The sequence below is a fragment of the Ranitomeya variabilis genome, chromosome 2, assembly GCF_051348905.1.
Source record: "Ranitomeya variabilis isolate aRanVar5 chromosome 2, aRanVar5.hap1, whole genome shotgun sequence".
NCBI lineage: Eukaryota > Metazoa > Chordata > Amphibia > Anura > Dendrobatidae > Ranitomeya > Ranitomeya variabilis.
Genome location: NC_135233.1, coordinates 1,056,978,840 through 1,056,995,195, shown reverse-complemented (window position 1 = coordinate 1,056,995,195; position 16,356 = coordinate 1,056,978,840). Strand labels below are relative to the sequence as shown.

Below are 16,356 nucleotides of genomic sequence, written 5' to 3'. Positions count from 1 at the left end.
GCTGAACCGTACTACTAAAATTAATTTCAGATTCTACAGTAAATGTAAGTTTTTCTGAAAATGAACCGTCTTCCCTGAAGAGGTATGGAGCATAACATTATATCCTGTGCTGACAATTCCTAGGCAAGATGTGCTGACCTGGTTCTCCGCTACAGAACGATAATGTCCCCTGACTAAGCAGAATTCAGCTCAGGACGTGGAAAATTCAGATAAATTCCTTCCCTTTGTTAATATACATGTCATTTCTACTCTAAACGCCCTTTTGTCCAAATATGCCGGAACCAAACCTTTCCTCTCCATATCGATAAGCCTTACATAAGAAATAAGAATGAGTTGCATCAGAAAATATAGGGTCACCATGCCATCTTTGAGCAGTGGCTCAAAATAGTTTGCCACGCTTTTGTGGAGTTCCATCGGTTTTACTGTCTACAAAACAAGGCCGATGGCACAGATCCTTAGATACTACCACCAAATTTGGTTGGTCATTAGTGCTGGAACATTATTTTTTTTTTCATTTTTGATTATGAGAGGCAATATGGTGGAGGACATCAGTAGGGAATATAGATGTAGTGACTCTTCCGAAGAGTCAGGGGCCACATTCAAGACCCCTCGTGTCCAACATTTTACAGTCCTTCGAAAAAAAATGCATTACCTGCAGTAACCTCTATTTGTACTAGAGCTGACCATTATACAGTATACATTTTAATGCCAGCCATGAAAGTTGACAACTACAGTTTTGGGTAAAACTGTGCTCACAGCAGTTTTTACCGCTCTCTGGCAAGTGTGGACTTAAGATGGTTTTTAACTTTTTGAGAGAAGAAGGGAACGAGTTAGTCAAACTCCAGGAGGCTACAAAGGTTTTAAGTGAAGCAGATATGAAAAAGTTTTGCAGACAACCCAAAATGAAAGGAGCCATAATGGTATTTCTTGGTGCTTTCACCACCTGGCTCCCGAGATTTGTACACCCTGTCGTATGCATTATATCTAGAGACATTTAGGAGAATATGGAGTGACACACAGGAGAACCAAAACACTTTTAAGGTGACCTTGGCTTGACTTTTTTTGCTTGTGATTTTGTTTTGAGTTAACAAGAACAGAAGGCATATACATATATATTTATAGGCAACGAATGCTACCTGCAACCACAGTTTTCTACCACCATGTCCTCATACTGCTTGTAGACTACATTATTACCAGAGTCTATATATAAAATACTGATTGGGCTGAGTTTAGAAGGGACGCAGCAGCTTGGTGGAGTGGACTCGGGGTCCATAGAGTTCATTAAAGTTTGAATAATGGCATGGTTAGTAGGCTCCAGATGTGACCTCAATGGGAAATCACACACTCCTTCGCAGTGATAAGCTTCATAATCCAACGGGGCTATGATCCAGTCATCCCAGCCCAGTTCCTTAAAATTGACATGAAGGGGCTTCTTACTACATCTAGTTTTAGATCTCTTGCCTTGCCCTTTATTGTTGTGCGTTGTCCTGTTTGGTAGAGTTTGCCGTTTCCTTCTTCTTTTGATGATGGATCTTTGGCTGTAATCGGTTGGGTCTATCATTTTTGGGTTTTCCATGGATTTTATCTTGTCTCTGATCTCCTTAAAAAGGTTCTCTCTCCTCCTAGAGTAGGAGGAGACCACCAGTAGCGCTTTTTCAGGATCTGACAGACCGAGGCGATGAAACCCAAGATGGATCAGTGGCAAGTAGGATAACGTGAGATCAGAGACCATCTTCAACATAAAACACAATGAGTCACTGGGACCCTTTCTATTTTTACCTATAGCCTTTAAGACATTAAATACCTCCCACTTTGAAAAAGTGTCCATTAAGTCTCCAGAACGAGAGTCTAGAAGTGTGGCTTCTTGCCAAGTGGTGGCACAGGTGTAAAGATATAGATGAACCAGACTTCCAGACTTTGGAAGAATCCCACTAATGTTTTCTGGGGCTTTGCGTAGAATTCTTAACTCAGCCCCTATTATTTCATCCAACGAAGACAAAGTGCTGATGTCAAATGTGTACTTCTGATCCAGGGACAATGGTGAGGCATCGTCTGAAATAAATAAAGTGTGGGATGTTAAGATGTCCAACAATATCAAACATTAATGAGGTAGAAAAATAGAAAAGTTAAAGATGACACATTTCTTTTGCATTTGGGTCATTCCATTTCAAGTGAACCAGCACAATTTTCCTGTATATTTTTAATAATAATAATTGTATTTATATAGCGCCAACATATTCCGCAGCGCTTTACAAATTATAGAGGGGATTTGTACAGACAATAGACATTACAGCATAACTATAATCACTGTTCAAAACAGATACCAGGAGGAATGAGGGCCCTGCTCGCAAGCTTACAAACTATGAGGAAAAGGGGAGACACCAGATGTGGATGGTAACAATTGCTTTCGTTGTTCCCACCTGCAATAGTGTAAGAATCGGGTGTTCATGTAAAGCTGCATGAAAGTTAACAGCCTAAATATGTAACAGTACGGACACAGAGGGCTATTAACTGCATAAAGTGTATGAGAACATGATGTGAGGAACCTGATTATGGTTTAATGGTCCACACAGGGATAGTTAGGTTGAGGCGGTAGGCCAATTTGAACAAATGCGTTTTTAGGGCACACTTAAAACTGTGGGGATTAATCGTATTAACCGGGGTAGTGCATTCCAAAGAATTGGCGAAGCACGTGAAAAGTCTTGGAGACGGAAGTGGGAGGTTCTGATTATTGAGGATGTTAACCTCAGGTTATTAGCAGAATGGAGAGCACGGGTAGGTTGGTAGGCTGAGACCAGGGAGGACATGTAGGGTGGTGCTGAGCCATGGAGGGCTTTGTGGATGAGGGTAATAGTTTTGTACTGGATTCCGGAGTGGATGGGTAACCAGTCTAATGACTGGCACAAGGTAGAGGCATCGGTGTAACGGTTGGTGAGGAAAATGATCCTGGCTGCAACATTCAGGACAGATTGGAGCGGGGAGAGTTTGGTAAGAGGAAGGCCGATTAGTAGAGAGTTACAATAGTCCAGAAGAGAATCAATAAAAGAAACAGTAAGAGTTTTTGCAGAGTCGAAAGTAAGAAAAGGGCGAATTCTAGAAATGTTTTTGAGATGCAGATAAGAACGAGCCAGTGATCGGATGTGGGGGGTGAATGAAAGCTCGGAATCAAGGATGACCCCAAGGCATGTTGCTTTGCTTTGACCCCAAGGCAAGCGGGCATGTTGCTTTGGAGTAATGGTGGAACCACACACGGAGATGGCAATGTCAGGCAAAGGTAGGTTAGTAGAGGGAGAGAACACGAGCAGTTCAGTTTTTGACAGGTTCAGTTTCAGATAGAGGGAGGACATGATGTTAGAGACAGCGGTAAGACAATCACTGGTGTTTTCTAAGAAGGTCGGCGTGAAAGCAGGAGAAGAGGTGTATAATTGGGTGTCGTCAGCATAGAGATGGTACTGGAAACCAAATCTACTGATTGTTTGTCCAATAGGGGCAGTATACGAAGAGAAGAGGAGGGGGCCTAGGACTGATCCTTCAGGAACCCCAACAGTAAGGGGAAGGTGAGAGGTGGAGGAACCAGCAAAACATACAGTGAAGGATCGGTCAGAGAGATAGGAGGAGAATCAAGAGAGAACGGTGTCCTTGAGGCCGATGGAGAGGAGCATAGTGAGCAGGAGCTGATGATTCACAGTATCGAATGCTGCAGAGAGATCTAGGAGAATTAGCATGGAGCAGTGACCATTAGATTTAGCTGTTATTAGATCATTAGAGACTTTAGTGAGGGCAGTTTCAGTAGAGTGTAAAGAGCGGAAACCGGATTGTAAAGGGTCGAGAAGAGAGTTATCTAAGAGATAGAGGATAAGATGGGAGCGGACCAGGCGTTCCAGGAGTTTAGAGATGAAGGGAAGATTAGAGACAGGTCTATAGTTAGCAGCACAGTTTTGGTCGAGGGATTTAATCCTTTTGAGATTCTGGTCTATGGTAATAGTGTGATAGAAAATGCAAAATGTGAAGAAAATAATTCTATATACTTTAGGTTTTTTTTTTTTTAATTTTCAAAGTTTTGAAAAAATGCTTATTTCTGTGTTGCATGCCTTTACATGTCTCCTCATAACTCAGGCCAGAACCAAGATAGAGTTGTCCCAGAACCCCCTTCCCCACGATGACACTTCGTTTCAGGGCAGAAAGGGGAGTGAGAGCAGTTTTTGCTAGCAGATGACAATTCCTTTGGGTATCCCATCATGCACTGGGATTCTCAAAAAAATATAAACAGAACCCCAAGTTGCAGTACAGAGTGAATGGTAGGGAATTTTATCATGACTTAAATTACAAAACTTATTAGTTTTTCAAGATCCATTAATTTTATAAGAATAATTATTTGCGCTGTGGTTCAATACAATAATTATGAATCAAGGATTGTAAGGTGTGATGCAGTGACCCCTGTGGCAGCTAGGGGGTGCTGTGTGTGCTCCTTGGGATATGCATGGAGGCGTATTTGTTGTTATAATGGTGGTGAAACAGTGATTGGCAGAATTGTGAGTGGCCGATATGTGTCGCAGAGGGAGTCTGCGTGGTAAGTCTGATGCAATGTTGTTGTTCTGGGACCTGTAGTCCCTCAAGAGTGTGTATATGTATGGTGTAGTTGTAAGGGAGACTTACTAGGCTAGTTGTGTGAGATGGGCGGGACAAACTAGCCACACATCCACACTCCCACCCAGGGGAGTGGTTAAGGGTATATAATGTGACCAGGGTGTGGGTCACATGTTCCTCTGTGGTTCCAGTGTTTGGACCTGAGTGGTGAAGGTCCTGGAAGTATGTGTTGGATTTCCTGGGAGTAGGAGTCCTGAAGAGCACATGCTAATGGTGAAGGTCATGGAAGCCTGTGTTGGATTTCCTGGGAGTAGGAGTCGTGAAGAGCACATGGTGGGGCTTCAGACCTGGTGGCCTGGGGTGTTGGACTGAGGTCCTGAATAGCACCTGGACAGGTCATATGCCTGGGGTGTTGGACGAGGTCCTGAATAGCACCTGGACAGGTCATATGCCTGGGGTGTTGGACCGCAGTCCTGAATAGCACCTGGACAGGTCATATGCCTGGGGTGTTGGACCGAGGTCCTGAATAGCACCTGGACAGGTCATATGCCTGGGGTGTTGGACCGAGGTCCTGAATAGCACCTGGACAGGTCACATGCCTGGGGTGTTGGACGAAGTCCTGAATAGCACCTGGACAGGCCACATGTGTGATTCCTGAAGAGCTCATGCTGGTGTGTTGAGAGGTTCTGGGAGTAGGACCGGATCCCTGAATAGCGCACAGTAAGACTATGATTCTGGATGGTCTGTGTTGGGGAGGCTATCATGCTTCGGTGGCTCTGGACTGACTGTTGTGTGCCGGCCAGGCAAATTGGTGAACCCCGTAAAGGCAGTTTCCCCAGGAGAGAGGACTGACGAGGAGTCAGCAGGTGGAGCAGGAGCTCCCTTAAGGTACCATTGACCGTTGGTGCTTGTGAGAGTCTATGAACTGTGTGGTCTCCCACGGCAACTGAACAAAGTGAGGTTCAGCGTGTTTAGAGAGCGCGACCCAGTGTCATATGCGCTGTATGTGACTTGGGACATTGGTGAACTGTACAGCGTACGGGCACCCATGGTAACTGGGCGAAGTGAGAGGTCCAGCATGTTTAGTGTCTGTGAGACAAAGCCGTGTTTGAAGTGTACAAGATAAAGCTGCAAGTTAATATCACCAATTGGTGCCTATTGTGTTTTATGAAATGTATAATATGAACTGTGCACAACCCGGTTTATGACACTTTAATAAACCGGATGGACTGTTTTGTGTGAAAAATCGTGCCTGACTACATAATCCTGTGCCAAGTGAGTGTCCCCCAATACACTCAGTAAGAGCAATCTTACAAAGGGTAAGGGGGGGAAATTGTTTGGCTTGATCAAAAATGCCAGCAATGCTCAGTATAAAAACGGTATAATCACGGTAATCTGTTATGGACCTGGTGGTTAGGAGCACCTGAAGTGACCTGATGGTTAAAACAGAAAACCTGGGACAAGCTCTGAGGAGGTGGTAACTCTACTGACCGCAATCCCTAATCCTATCACACACACTAGAAATAGCGTGGAGCGTACCTAACTCTCCCTAGACGCCTCTTCACAGCCTAAGAGCTAACTACCCCTAAAGATAGAAATAGCAGCCTACCTTGCCTCAGAGAAATTCCCCAAAGTAAAGGTAGCCCCCCACAAATATTAACTGTGAGTTAAGAGGGAAGTGACAAACACAGGAATGAAACAGATTTTAGCAAAGGAGGCCGAATCTTCTCTAGAACGACAGAGGATAGGAAAGGGAACTATGCGGTCAGTATTAAAAACTACAAAAAACACGCAGAGTGTGCAAAAAGACCTCCACACTGACTCACGGTGTGGAGGTGCAGCTCTGCACCCCCAGAGCTTCCAGCTAGCAAGGAAATATAATAGCAAGCTGGACTAGAAACATAGCATGTACTGAGAAATAAATTCAAAACCGATGAACAGCAAATGACTAGCAAGGACTTAGCTTCTGCTGGAGTAGACAGGTCATCTGAGAAATCCAAGAGAGATCTGAACCAGTACTGAGACATTGACAGCTGGCATGAACTAACGACCTGGGCAGAGTTAAATAGGGAAGCGAGCAGAAGCAATAAACGAGGGCAGCTGAGAAAGCCAACCTCAAAGATCAGCAGTTCCACTCAAAGCCACCAGAGGGTGTCCAAGGACAGAAGTCACCAAAGTACCATTCATGACCACAGGAGGGAGCCCGAGAACGGAATTCACAACAGTAATCCTACCCTGAAAAAGGAAACTGATTGATTTCCAAAATGCGTTGGATTCTTGGTCCTCTATGTGAACCATAGCAGCCTTCATCACGTGACCATCATGTGATCGCACATGTCACGCAGGTCCTGCTAGCGCCAAAGCTTTACTCTACGGACCGTTGGAGGAACGGTACTGAGCATCTGTCACTGGCCGGGACAGCGCTCCAAGTTTTTTCCTGAATTTCATGACTTCTCCCATGATCCAAGTAGTACCGTTTCTCCTTGCGGAGAGTGACATGTTAAGCATGTCGAGATGAGGAGAGTTAAAGCCGCAATGCTCCGCTGGGAAATATGCAAATTGCCTCTTCAGAGAGGAAGAGGACTAGAACTCTAGTGCCACCTATAGGAAGTAGCAATCCTAAAAGTCAATTTCGACCCTTTAACGAGCCTTGTCACATGACCTCACCTCGACATGCTTAACATGTCACTCTCAGCAAGTAGAAACGTTACTACTTGGATCATGGTCAGACGCCTCTCACCCAGCCAAACCAGATCTCACACTTTGCACTGACGAGGGCTTGTACCCCGAAACACAGTATCTGCAAATTGAGATTCTGGTTTGACTTTTATCCTAATTCATGTGACAAGGCTCGTTAAAGGATCGACATTGACTTTTAGGATTGGTTTTACCCAATAGGTGGCACTAGAGTTCTAGTCCTCTTCCTCTCTGAAGAGACAATTTGCATGAATTCTCCTGAAGAGCCATCTGTGATATCAAACTAAGGAGATCTCATTAAGGTACCGGCCCTCCGGCATTGAGACACGGTAACCTGTCACTGGGAGGTTTAACCTGGAGACTTTCCAGGCACATTTTATTGGTGATTTTACATCTTCTTAGCAGATTTACCGAACAGGAATTTATGTGACTACACATGGGTTTATGTGCTCATCTCAAAGCTCTGCATGCTATATTAATGGGTTTAAGAGGTATATGATATACCAACCACGTTGTGAGCTTTTACTACTAACGATTATATGGCTGCAGGCCTGTACGTCTCTATCTTGATTATACTATATTTATACTCATTGCTACCATTTTTGATCACGCCAAACAATCCCCCCTCGAATCCTTGATTCATTACTATTGCATACTGAACCATAGTGCGAATAATTCTTCTCCTTTATGAAACTTTTCACTGACTATTGTGGCTGTTGACTCTTTTAATTTAGTATTAAACGTCTATGATTAGGATGAGACTGTATTTAGAAAATCACGCAAAAAACTTGAATCACTGAAAAATATGCTAATTATGCAAATTGTCTTTTCAGAGAAGAAGAGAACTAGAACTCTAGTTGACCCGACTTGTAGGATTGCTACCTTCCAATAGGTGGCACTAGAGTTCTAGTTCTCTTCCTCTCTGAAGAGACAATTTGCATAATTAGCATATTTCCCAGAGGAGCCTTGCAGCTTTAAGTCTCCTCATCTCGGCATGCTTAGCATGTCAATCTTCGCAAGGAGAAACGATACTTCTTGAATCCCTGAAAAAGTGTAACCAAGAACACAAGTAACACATATGTATTTTTAGAAAAATTTACACCATACAGTTTTACCGAAATCGCGAATCAATATGCAAAATTTAACTCATCAAAAAAAAATCAACAAACACAGTCTTGTGACATATCAATTTAAAGCCTGTACAATTCTTAATAAAATGGTGCCTCTCACATCTCTTTATGTTAATTCTAGCCAGAGATTTGATAAGAAATGTAAGGTCATACAAGCCGAAAATTCAGGCTTTTTCAAAACTTTAGAAATTAGCTAATGAAGATAAAAATTCAAAAGTGAATTAAGTAGCACTTCAAAAAACATCAGAGAAAATAAATATCCTAAGATGTCAAGTAAAAAAGAATATTCAAAAGTGCAAAAGTTTGGACACCCCTGGAAATTTATGTGCTCAGATAGCTTTGACCAAGATTTCATACATTAATTAGCCTGTTAGGGTTATGCCTTGTTCGCTATCATCCAGTAGCGTAGCTACCAGGGGGGGCAGAAGGGGCGGTTGCCCCAGGACCCGCACTCTGAGGGGCCCACCCAGAGCTACGCTACTGTAAGTGTATCGGTGTGTGCAGCGAGCCGATACAGTTACATTCTGCGAGAGAGCAGGAAGAATCAATCTCCTTGCTCTGCTGCCCGGCCGCTATGGGGCCCCTGAGCAGGCGGGAGCACGGAGTCAGCAGTGGGCCCCCACTCGTCATCGCAGGGTCAGTTGTATCGGCTAGATGCTAATACAGCTGACCGCATTGATGAGAGAAGGAGCTTCACGCTCCCTCTCCCATCATCCCCCTGCCAGCACCTGACTCAGATACTGACAGCGGGCGTGATGACGTCACTACCCGGCGCCCGCTGTCAGGAGATGAGCGGGACCTTGGAGCAGCGCAGGAACCAGGAGGAAGAGAGGTGAATATTGGATTATATTTTTATGGAGGTGCATCATACTATAGATACTATGGGGGCTGCCTTATCAGAGTTAGTTTTGGTTGGAGTCTGAGTCGGAGTCGGTAGAAATGTACCGACTCCGACTCCAGCTTTAAAAAAAATGTATTAATATTTCATAACTGAACTTTCATATGAATTTTATAAATGTTACTCAAATATATATGTTCTATCAAACTATGAACAACAGTGATAAGCAGTTCTGCTGGAGATAGAGACATTTCTTACTTCTTGTGTGTCACTGTTCTCCACTGCCCTTATCTAATCTTATACTTGGTTAACCTCATGGTGCCCCAACCCCCCTACTTACAATGTATGAAACTGAAAGTAAAAATGTGTTGCAAATTCTTAGTAGTAAAGCGTCTTCCAAGCATCTCACAGCTGCTACTCAGAAGAGGAAGACTGTAAGAAGTATTATCCTTTCAACAAACTTTGCATCAGTTAACTGTGAGTACATGAGGAATAACAGTATTACTGACCTCTATATCAGTTGTATGACCTGGCAATAATTTTGTACAATTGTTTTTAGGAAAAACAGTTGTCATTTGGATTGTGAATGCAGAATTAAAAACCTGAGAATGTCAAAGAAGCGTCACATGAAATCAGCTGTATTTGAACATTTCACCATCACTCAAGATAGAAAACATTATGTCTGTCAGTGTATGACAAATGATCCAGATGAAAACAAATGCTGTGAAGCCAAGATCAGTGCATATTCAGGCAAAGATAAAAATGCTCCTACCAGAGCTTCTAATCTAAAGAGACATTTACAGCGCTTTCATCCAGAAGTACTGAAAGCAGTGGATGAGAAAGACTGCATCCAAACCAATGAACCAGTGCCCAGCTCTTCCAGCCAAACAAAGGAGCAGAGAACTTTGCAGCCATCAGTTGCAAGATATTTTGTCAGTGACAAAGTTACTGTGACAATGACAGTAGATACATTTAAAAAACAGATCATAGAGCTTGTTGTAAAGGATAGTGTGCCTATTTCATTATTTTCACGACCAGCTTTTATGTGTCTGAATGGGGAAATGGCCCGCAAGCTTGGTGTTTCTCTGGAGAGAGAAAGAGTATTAGAAAATTAGTAATCGAAGAAGCTTTTAAACAAAAGGAAGAACTTAAAATAACTCTCAAGGGACGCTTTCTGTTTCTTAAAATGGATGCCTGCACACGTCACAGAGTGAACTATTTTGCCATCAATGTCCGATTTGTTTGTGACAAAAATGAAATACTTACCAAGACACTGGCAGTAAAAGACACCAAAGCTCATCACACCAGTGAGTTTCTCCAGGTCTCGGTGGAAAAGGTTCTGCAAGACTATGAACTTAAAAAGGGCAAGTTCTTTCTGTCGTAACTGACAATGCTTCAAATATGATAAGTACTATTAAGCTAATGAATGAGAGTAATGATGGTGACCAGCAGCTAGAAGAACATTCTGGGTCCACAGACACAGAAATGTTTGAAATAGAGGAACACAGTATTGTAACTGAGGAGCAAACTGAAGTTGCTTCAGATGAACAGCAACACGATAGTTTAAATGATCTTGTTGAAACTGTGTCAATGCGTTCTTTCATTCATCACATGCGCTGTGTTGTGCATACGCTACAGCTGGCTATAAGAGACAGTCTGCAAGAAGGACATGCTGCTGCACTGATTGGCAAGGTGAGAAAATTGGCTACTGTTGCCAGAACCCCTAAAGTTGACTCAATTTTGAAGAGACGTGCTGGAAAAGGGGCAATTATTGATCAAGCCACACGATGGGGCAGTACTTAATGATTCAGCGCTTGGTTGAACTGAAAACCTTTCTTGTAGACATGGCTAACCCTCAACTGACGCTAAATGAAAGTCAGTGGAATCAGGTGACTGAGCTGGAAAAATTGCTAGAGCACCCGTTTACAGTGACTAAAAAATTACAAGCAGAGGACTTAACTCCAGGTATCAATGAAACGGAGAGAGGAGCTACTATTACAAAATAACATTGTTTTGGCAGCTGTTTATGTAGACCCAATGCATCGGATTCTTCTAGATGACCAACAGCTAACTAAAGGGAAAGAAGCTCTGTTTGAAATAGCAGTAAGGATGAAAGGGTTGCAGAACAGTCAGGAGGAACAAGAAGAATTTGGTCGTCCTGCCACATCTTCACCTTCATCAACTGATGAAGAATTTAATTTCGAAAAATATTTGGATCACAAGGACAGTGCAAAGCGTTCCCGCATAGAAGAGTCATCCCCATCAAAGAACACAGCCAGTACATTTCAGCAGAATTTTTCATATGCACTAAAAGAAATTGAGAAATTTGACCGTTCATCAAAAATAACAGTGCAACAAGCGATTCCTCTGTATCCTGACATTGTCAGAGATGTTGCCCGAGTGGTTACTGCTTTGCCACCAACCCAAGTTAGTGTAGAGAGGTTGTTCTCTGCCCTCAAAATAATTAGATCAGATTTGAGGGCATCCATGAAGGAGGATCTGACAGAGGCAATACTTTTTCTGAGGACAAATTTGTAGATTTCTTATTAACTGCATAACAGTGTTTATTGCATATTTACTTACAAGAGTTTAGAAAAGTTTATAAAAGTTATTTGCTATATTCTAATTGTATTCTGATAAATATAGTTTTTGCTCTAAGTGGTCTGATTACTTATATGATGGTGAGAAACTGAATAAGCACGATGTTAATATTTGACAACAGTAAATTTATTGTTACTAATTGGCCATTTATGAAGGAGTCGGAGCCGGAACCTGATAAAATCCAGGAGTCGGAGTCGCAACTGCGGCTTACCAACTCCACAGCCCTGATTATATCAGAGTCTGCCTGGGGGGTGCATTATATCAGAGTCTGCATGGGGGGTGCATTATATTAAAGTCTGCCTATGGGGGGCTGCAATATATTAGAGTCTGCATGGGGGGTGCATTATATTAAAGTCTGCCTATGGGGGGCTGCATTATATAAGAGTCTGCCTGGGGGCTGCATTATATCAGAATCTGCCTAGGGTGTGCATTATATCAGAGTCTGCATGGGGGTGCATTATATTAAAGTCTGCCTATGGGGGGCTGCAATATATGAGTCTGCCTGGGGGGTGCATTATATTACAGTCTGCCAGTGGGGGAGTGGATTATACTGTATGGAGGTCTATCTGGTGTATTATACTATATGGAGGCCTATGGGTAGTGTATTATACTATATGGAGGACTATATGGTGTATTATGCTATATGGAGGTTATCTAGGGGGCCATCATACATTGTGGAGATTACAATGATGGGGCTATCATACAGTGTTGGAGCCATCAACAGTTTGGGGGTTACGAAGGGGTCAGAATATATACATTGAGGGGGCATTATACTGTGTAAAGGGGAGCTGTACGGGGGGAGACTCCGGACATTATTAAAAGTAAAGTGGGCACTTATTGTTATAGGGGAACTCAGGTTACAGTGACTGTCAAAGGGCACACAGAAGACAATATTACTTTCTAGGAAGCAAAATGTGAGCCCTGTTTTCTAGGGCACTTGCACCCGGCATTACTGTATTATAGAGGGTTGCTTTAGAATTTAGAGGGCACAGAGAACCGCACAGCAGGTGCAGTAATAGGGACACATATGGCAGCAGCGGCTCAGTATTGGGGTAGCAGGTGCAGTAATAGGGACACATACGGCAGAAGCGTCTCAGTATTGGGGTATCAGGTGCAGTAATAGGGACACATACGGCAGCAGCGGCTCAGTATTGGGGTATCAGGTGCAGTAATAGGGACACATACGGCAGCAGTGGCTCAGTATTGGGGTAGCAGGTGCAGTAATAGGGACACATACGGCAGAAGCGTCTCAGTATTGGGGTATCAGGTGCAGTAATAGGGACACATACGGCAGCAGCGGCTCAGTATTGGGGTAGCAGGTGCAGTAATAGGGACACATACGGCAGAAGCGTCTCAGTATTGGGATATCAGGTGCAGTAATAGGGACACATACGGCAGCAGCGGCTCAGTATTGGGGTATCAGGTGCAGTAATAGGGACAGATACAGCAGCAGCAGCTCAGTATTGGGGTATCAGGTGCAGTAATAGGGACACATACGGCAGCAGCGGCTCAGTATTGGGGTAGCAGGTGCAGTAATAGGGACACATACGGCAGAAGAGGCTCAGTATTGGGGTATCAGGTGCAGTAATAGGGACACATACGACAGCAGCGGCTCAGTATTGGGGTATCAGGGGCAGTAATAGGGACACATACGGCAGCAGCGGCTCAGTATTGGGGTATCAGGTGCAGTAATAGGGACACATACGGCAGCAGCGGCTCAGTATTGGGGTATCAGGTGTAGTAATAGGGTCACATACGGCAGCAGCGGCTCAGTATTGGGGTATCAGGTGCAGTAATAGGGACACATACGGCAGCAGCGGCTCAGTATTGGGGTATCAGGTGCAGTAATAGGGACACATATGGCAGCAGCGGCTCAGTATTGGGGTATCAGGTGCAGTAATAGGGACACATATGGCAGCAGCGGCTCAGTATTGGGATATCAGGTGCAGTAATAGGGACACATATGGCAGCAGCGGCTCAGTATTGGGGTATCAGGTGCAGTAATAGGGACACATACGGCAGCAGCGGCTCAGTATTGGGGTATCAGGTGCAGTAATAGGGACACATACGGCAGCAGCGGCTCAGTATTGGGGTATCAGGGGCAGTAATAGGGACACATACGGCAGCAGCGGCTCAGTATTGGGGTATCAGGTGTAGTAATAGGGTCACATACGGCAGCAGCGGCTCAGTATTGGGGTATCAGGTGCAGTAATAGGGACACATATGGCAGCAGCGGCTCAGTATTGGGATATCAGGTGCAGTAATAGGGACACATATGGCAGCAGCGGCTCAGTATTGGGGTATCAGGGGCAGTAATAAGGACACATACGGCAGCAGCGGCTCAGTATTGGGGTATCAAGTGCAGTAATAGGGACACATACGGCAGCAGCGGCTCAGTATTGGGGTATCAGGGGCAGTAATAGGGACACATACGGCAGCAGCGGCTCAGTATTGGGGTATCAGGGGCAGTAATAGGGTCACATACGGTAGCAGTGGCTCAGTATTGGGGTAGCAGGTGCAGTAATAGGGACACATACGGCAGCAGTGGCTCAGTATTGGGGTATCAGGTGCAGTAATAGGGACACTTACGGCAGCAGTGGCTCAGTATTGGGGTATCAGGTGCAGTAATAGGGACACTTACGGCAGCAGTGGCTCAGTATCGGGGTATCAGGTGCAGTAATAGGGACACTTACGGCAGCAGTGGCTCAGTATTGGGGTATTAGGGGCAGTAATAGGGAGACATATGGCAGCAGTGGCTCAGTATTGGGGTATCAGGTGCAGTAATAGGGACACATACGGCAGCAGCGGCTCAGTATTGGGGTATCAGGTGCAGTAATAGGGACACTTACGGCAGCAGTGGCTCAGTATTGGGGTATCAGGTGCAGTAATAGGGACACATACGGCAGCAGCGGCTCAGTATTGGGGTATCAGGTGCAGTAATAGGGACACATATGGCAGCAGCGGCTCAGTATTGGGGTATCAGGTGCAGTAATAGGGACACATACGGCAGCAGCGGCTCAGTATTGGGGTATCAGGTGCAGTAATAGGGACACATACGGCAGCAGTGGCTCAGTATTGGGGTATCAGGTGCAGTAATAGGGACACTTACGGCAGCAGTGGCTCAGTATCGGGGTATCAGGTGCAGTAATAGGGACACTTACGGCAGCAGTGGCTCAGTATTGGGGTATTAGGGGCAGTAATAGGGACACATATGGCAGCAGTGGCTCAGTATTGGGGTATCAGGTGCAGTAATAGGGACACATACGGCAGCAGCGGCTCAGTATTGGGGTATCAGGTGCAGTAATAGGGACACTTACGGCAGCAGTGGCTCAGTATTGGGGTATTAGGGGCAGTAATAGGGACACATATGGCAGCAGTGGCTCAGTATTGGGGTATCAGGTGCAGTAATAGGGACACATACGGCAGCAGCGGCTCAGTATTGGGGTATCAAGTGCAGTAATAGGGACACATACGGCAGCAGCGGCTCAGTATTGGGGCATCAGGGGCAGTAATAGGGACACATGGCAGCAGCGGCTCAGTATTGGGATATCAGGTGCAGTAATAGGGACACATATGGCAGCAGCGGCTCAGTATTGGGGTATCAGGTGCAGCAATAAGGACACATACGGCAGCAGCGGCTCAGTATTGGGGTATCAGGTGCAGTAATAGGGACACATACGGCAGCAGTTGCTCAGTATTGGGGTATCAGGTGCAGTAATAGGGACACATACGGCAGCAGCGGCTCAGTATTGGGGTATCAGGTGCAGTAATAGGGACACATACGGCAGCAGCGGCTCAGTATTGGGGTATCAGGTGCAGTAATAGGGACATATACGGCAGCAGTGGCTCAGTATTGGGGTATCAGCAGGATGAGGAGTTTGTGCAGGTTGGGAATAGATGGTGACGTGCTGAAAATATGAGAAGTGAAATGTGTCTTTGTTGTATTCTCTGCAGAGTCCTGGCTAGAAGAAGTTGTCATGTCAGTCTGGGCCAGATGGAAAAGACGGGAAAAGTGAACGACTCCATCAGAAAGAACGCCAGGTGTAAGTCACCATCTATAACTGTGCTGTAATCACATATGTTTTGTAGGACTGGTATTTACCACTGACCATATGACGGTAATATCAATATTGGTCTTTATATAGAGATTATTTTCAGCAACAGTGTGGTTATCTCCTACATCCACTCTTAGGGTGCATCACCGAGTTATAATCAAGGTTACCTGGTTAGGGGCCCACTGAGAAGTTTCGCCCCCCCCCCCCCCCCCGAACCAAAACCCTAGTTACACCTCTGCTATCATCGTTAGAAAAGGCCAGGTGATGCAAATTTCCCAGCTTTATAAAAACCCAGCTTTCTCTAACCTTGTGCCAAAAAACAGCAGCCATGGGTTATTCTAAGCAGCTGCCTAGCACTCAGAAAATTAAAATGGTGGAGACCTACAAAGCAAGAGAAGGCTATAAGAAGATAGCACAAGGCATTTTCAAGTTGCCCTTTCCTCAGTTC

General features: G+C 44.7%; 1 protein-coding gene across 1 annotated transcript in view; it reads right to left on the bottom strand.

Moving 5' to 3' along the window:
• Positions 1 to 519: 519 nt before the first annotated feature.
• GDF7 (growth differentiation factor 7) overlaps positions 520 to 16,356 on the bottom strand; it is a 37,686-nt gene continuing 21,849 nt past the window's right edge. Inside the window, exon 2 of the mRNA XM_077293065.1 lies at positions 520 to 2,052. Within this exon, the coding sequence (XP_077149180.1) occupies positions 1,133 to 2,052 (920 nt within the window). The 3' untranslated portion in view covers positions 520 to 1,132. The remainder of the gene's footprint in view (positions 2,053 to 16,356) is intronic.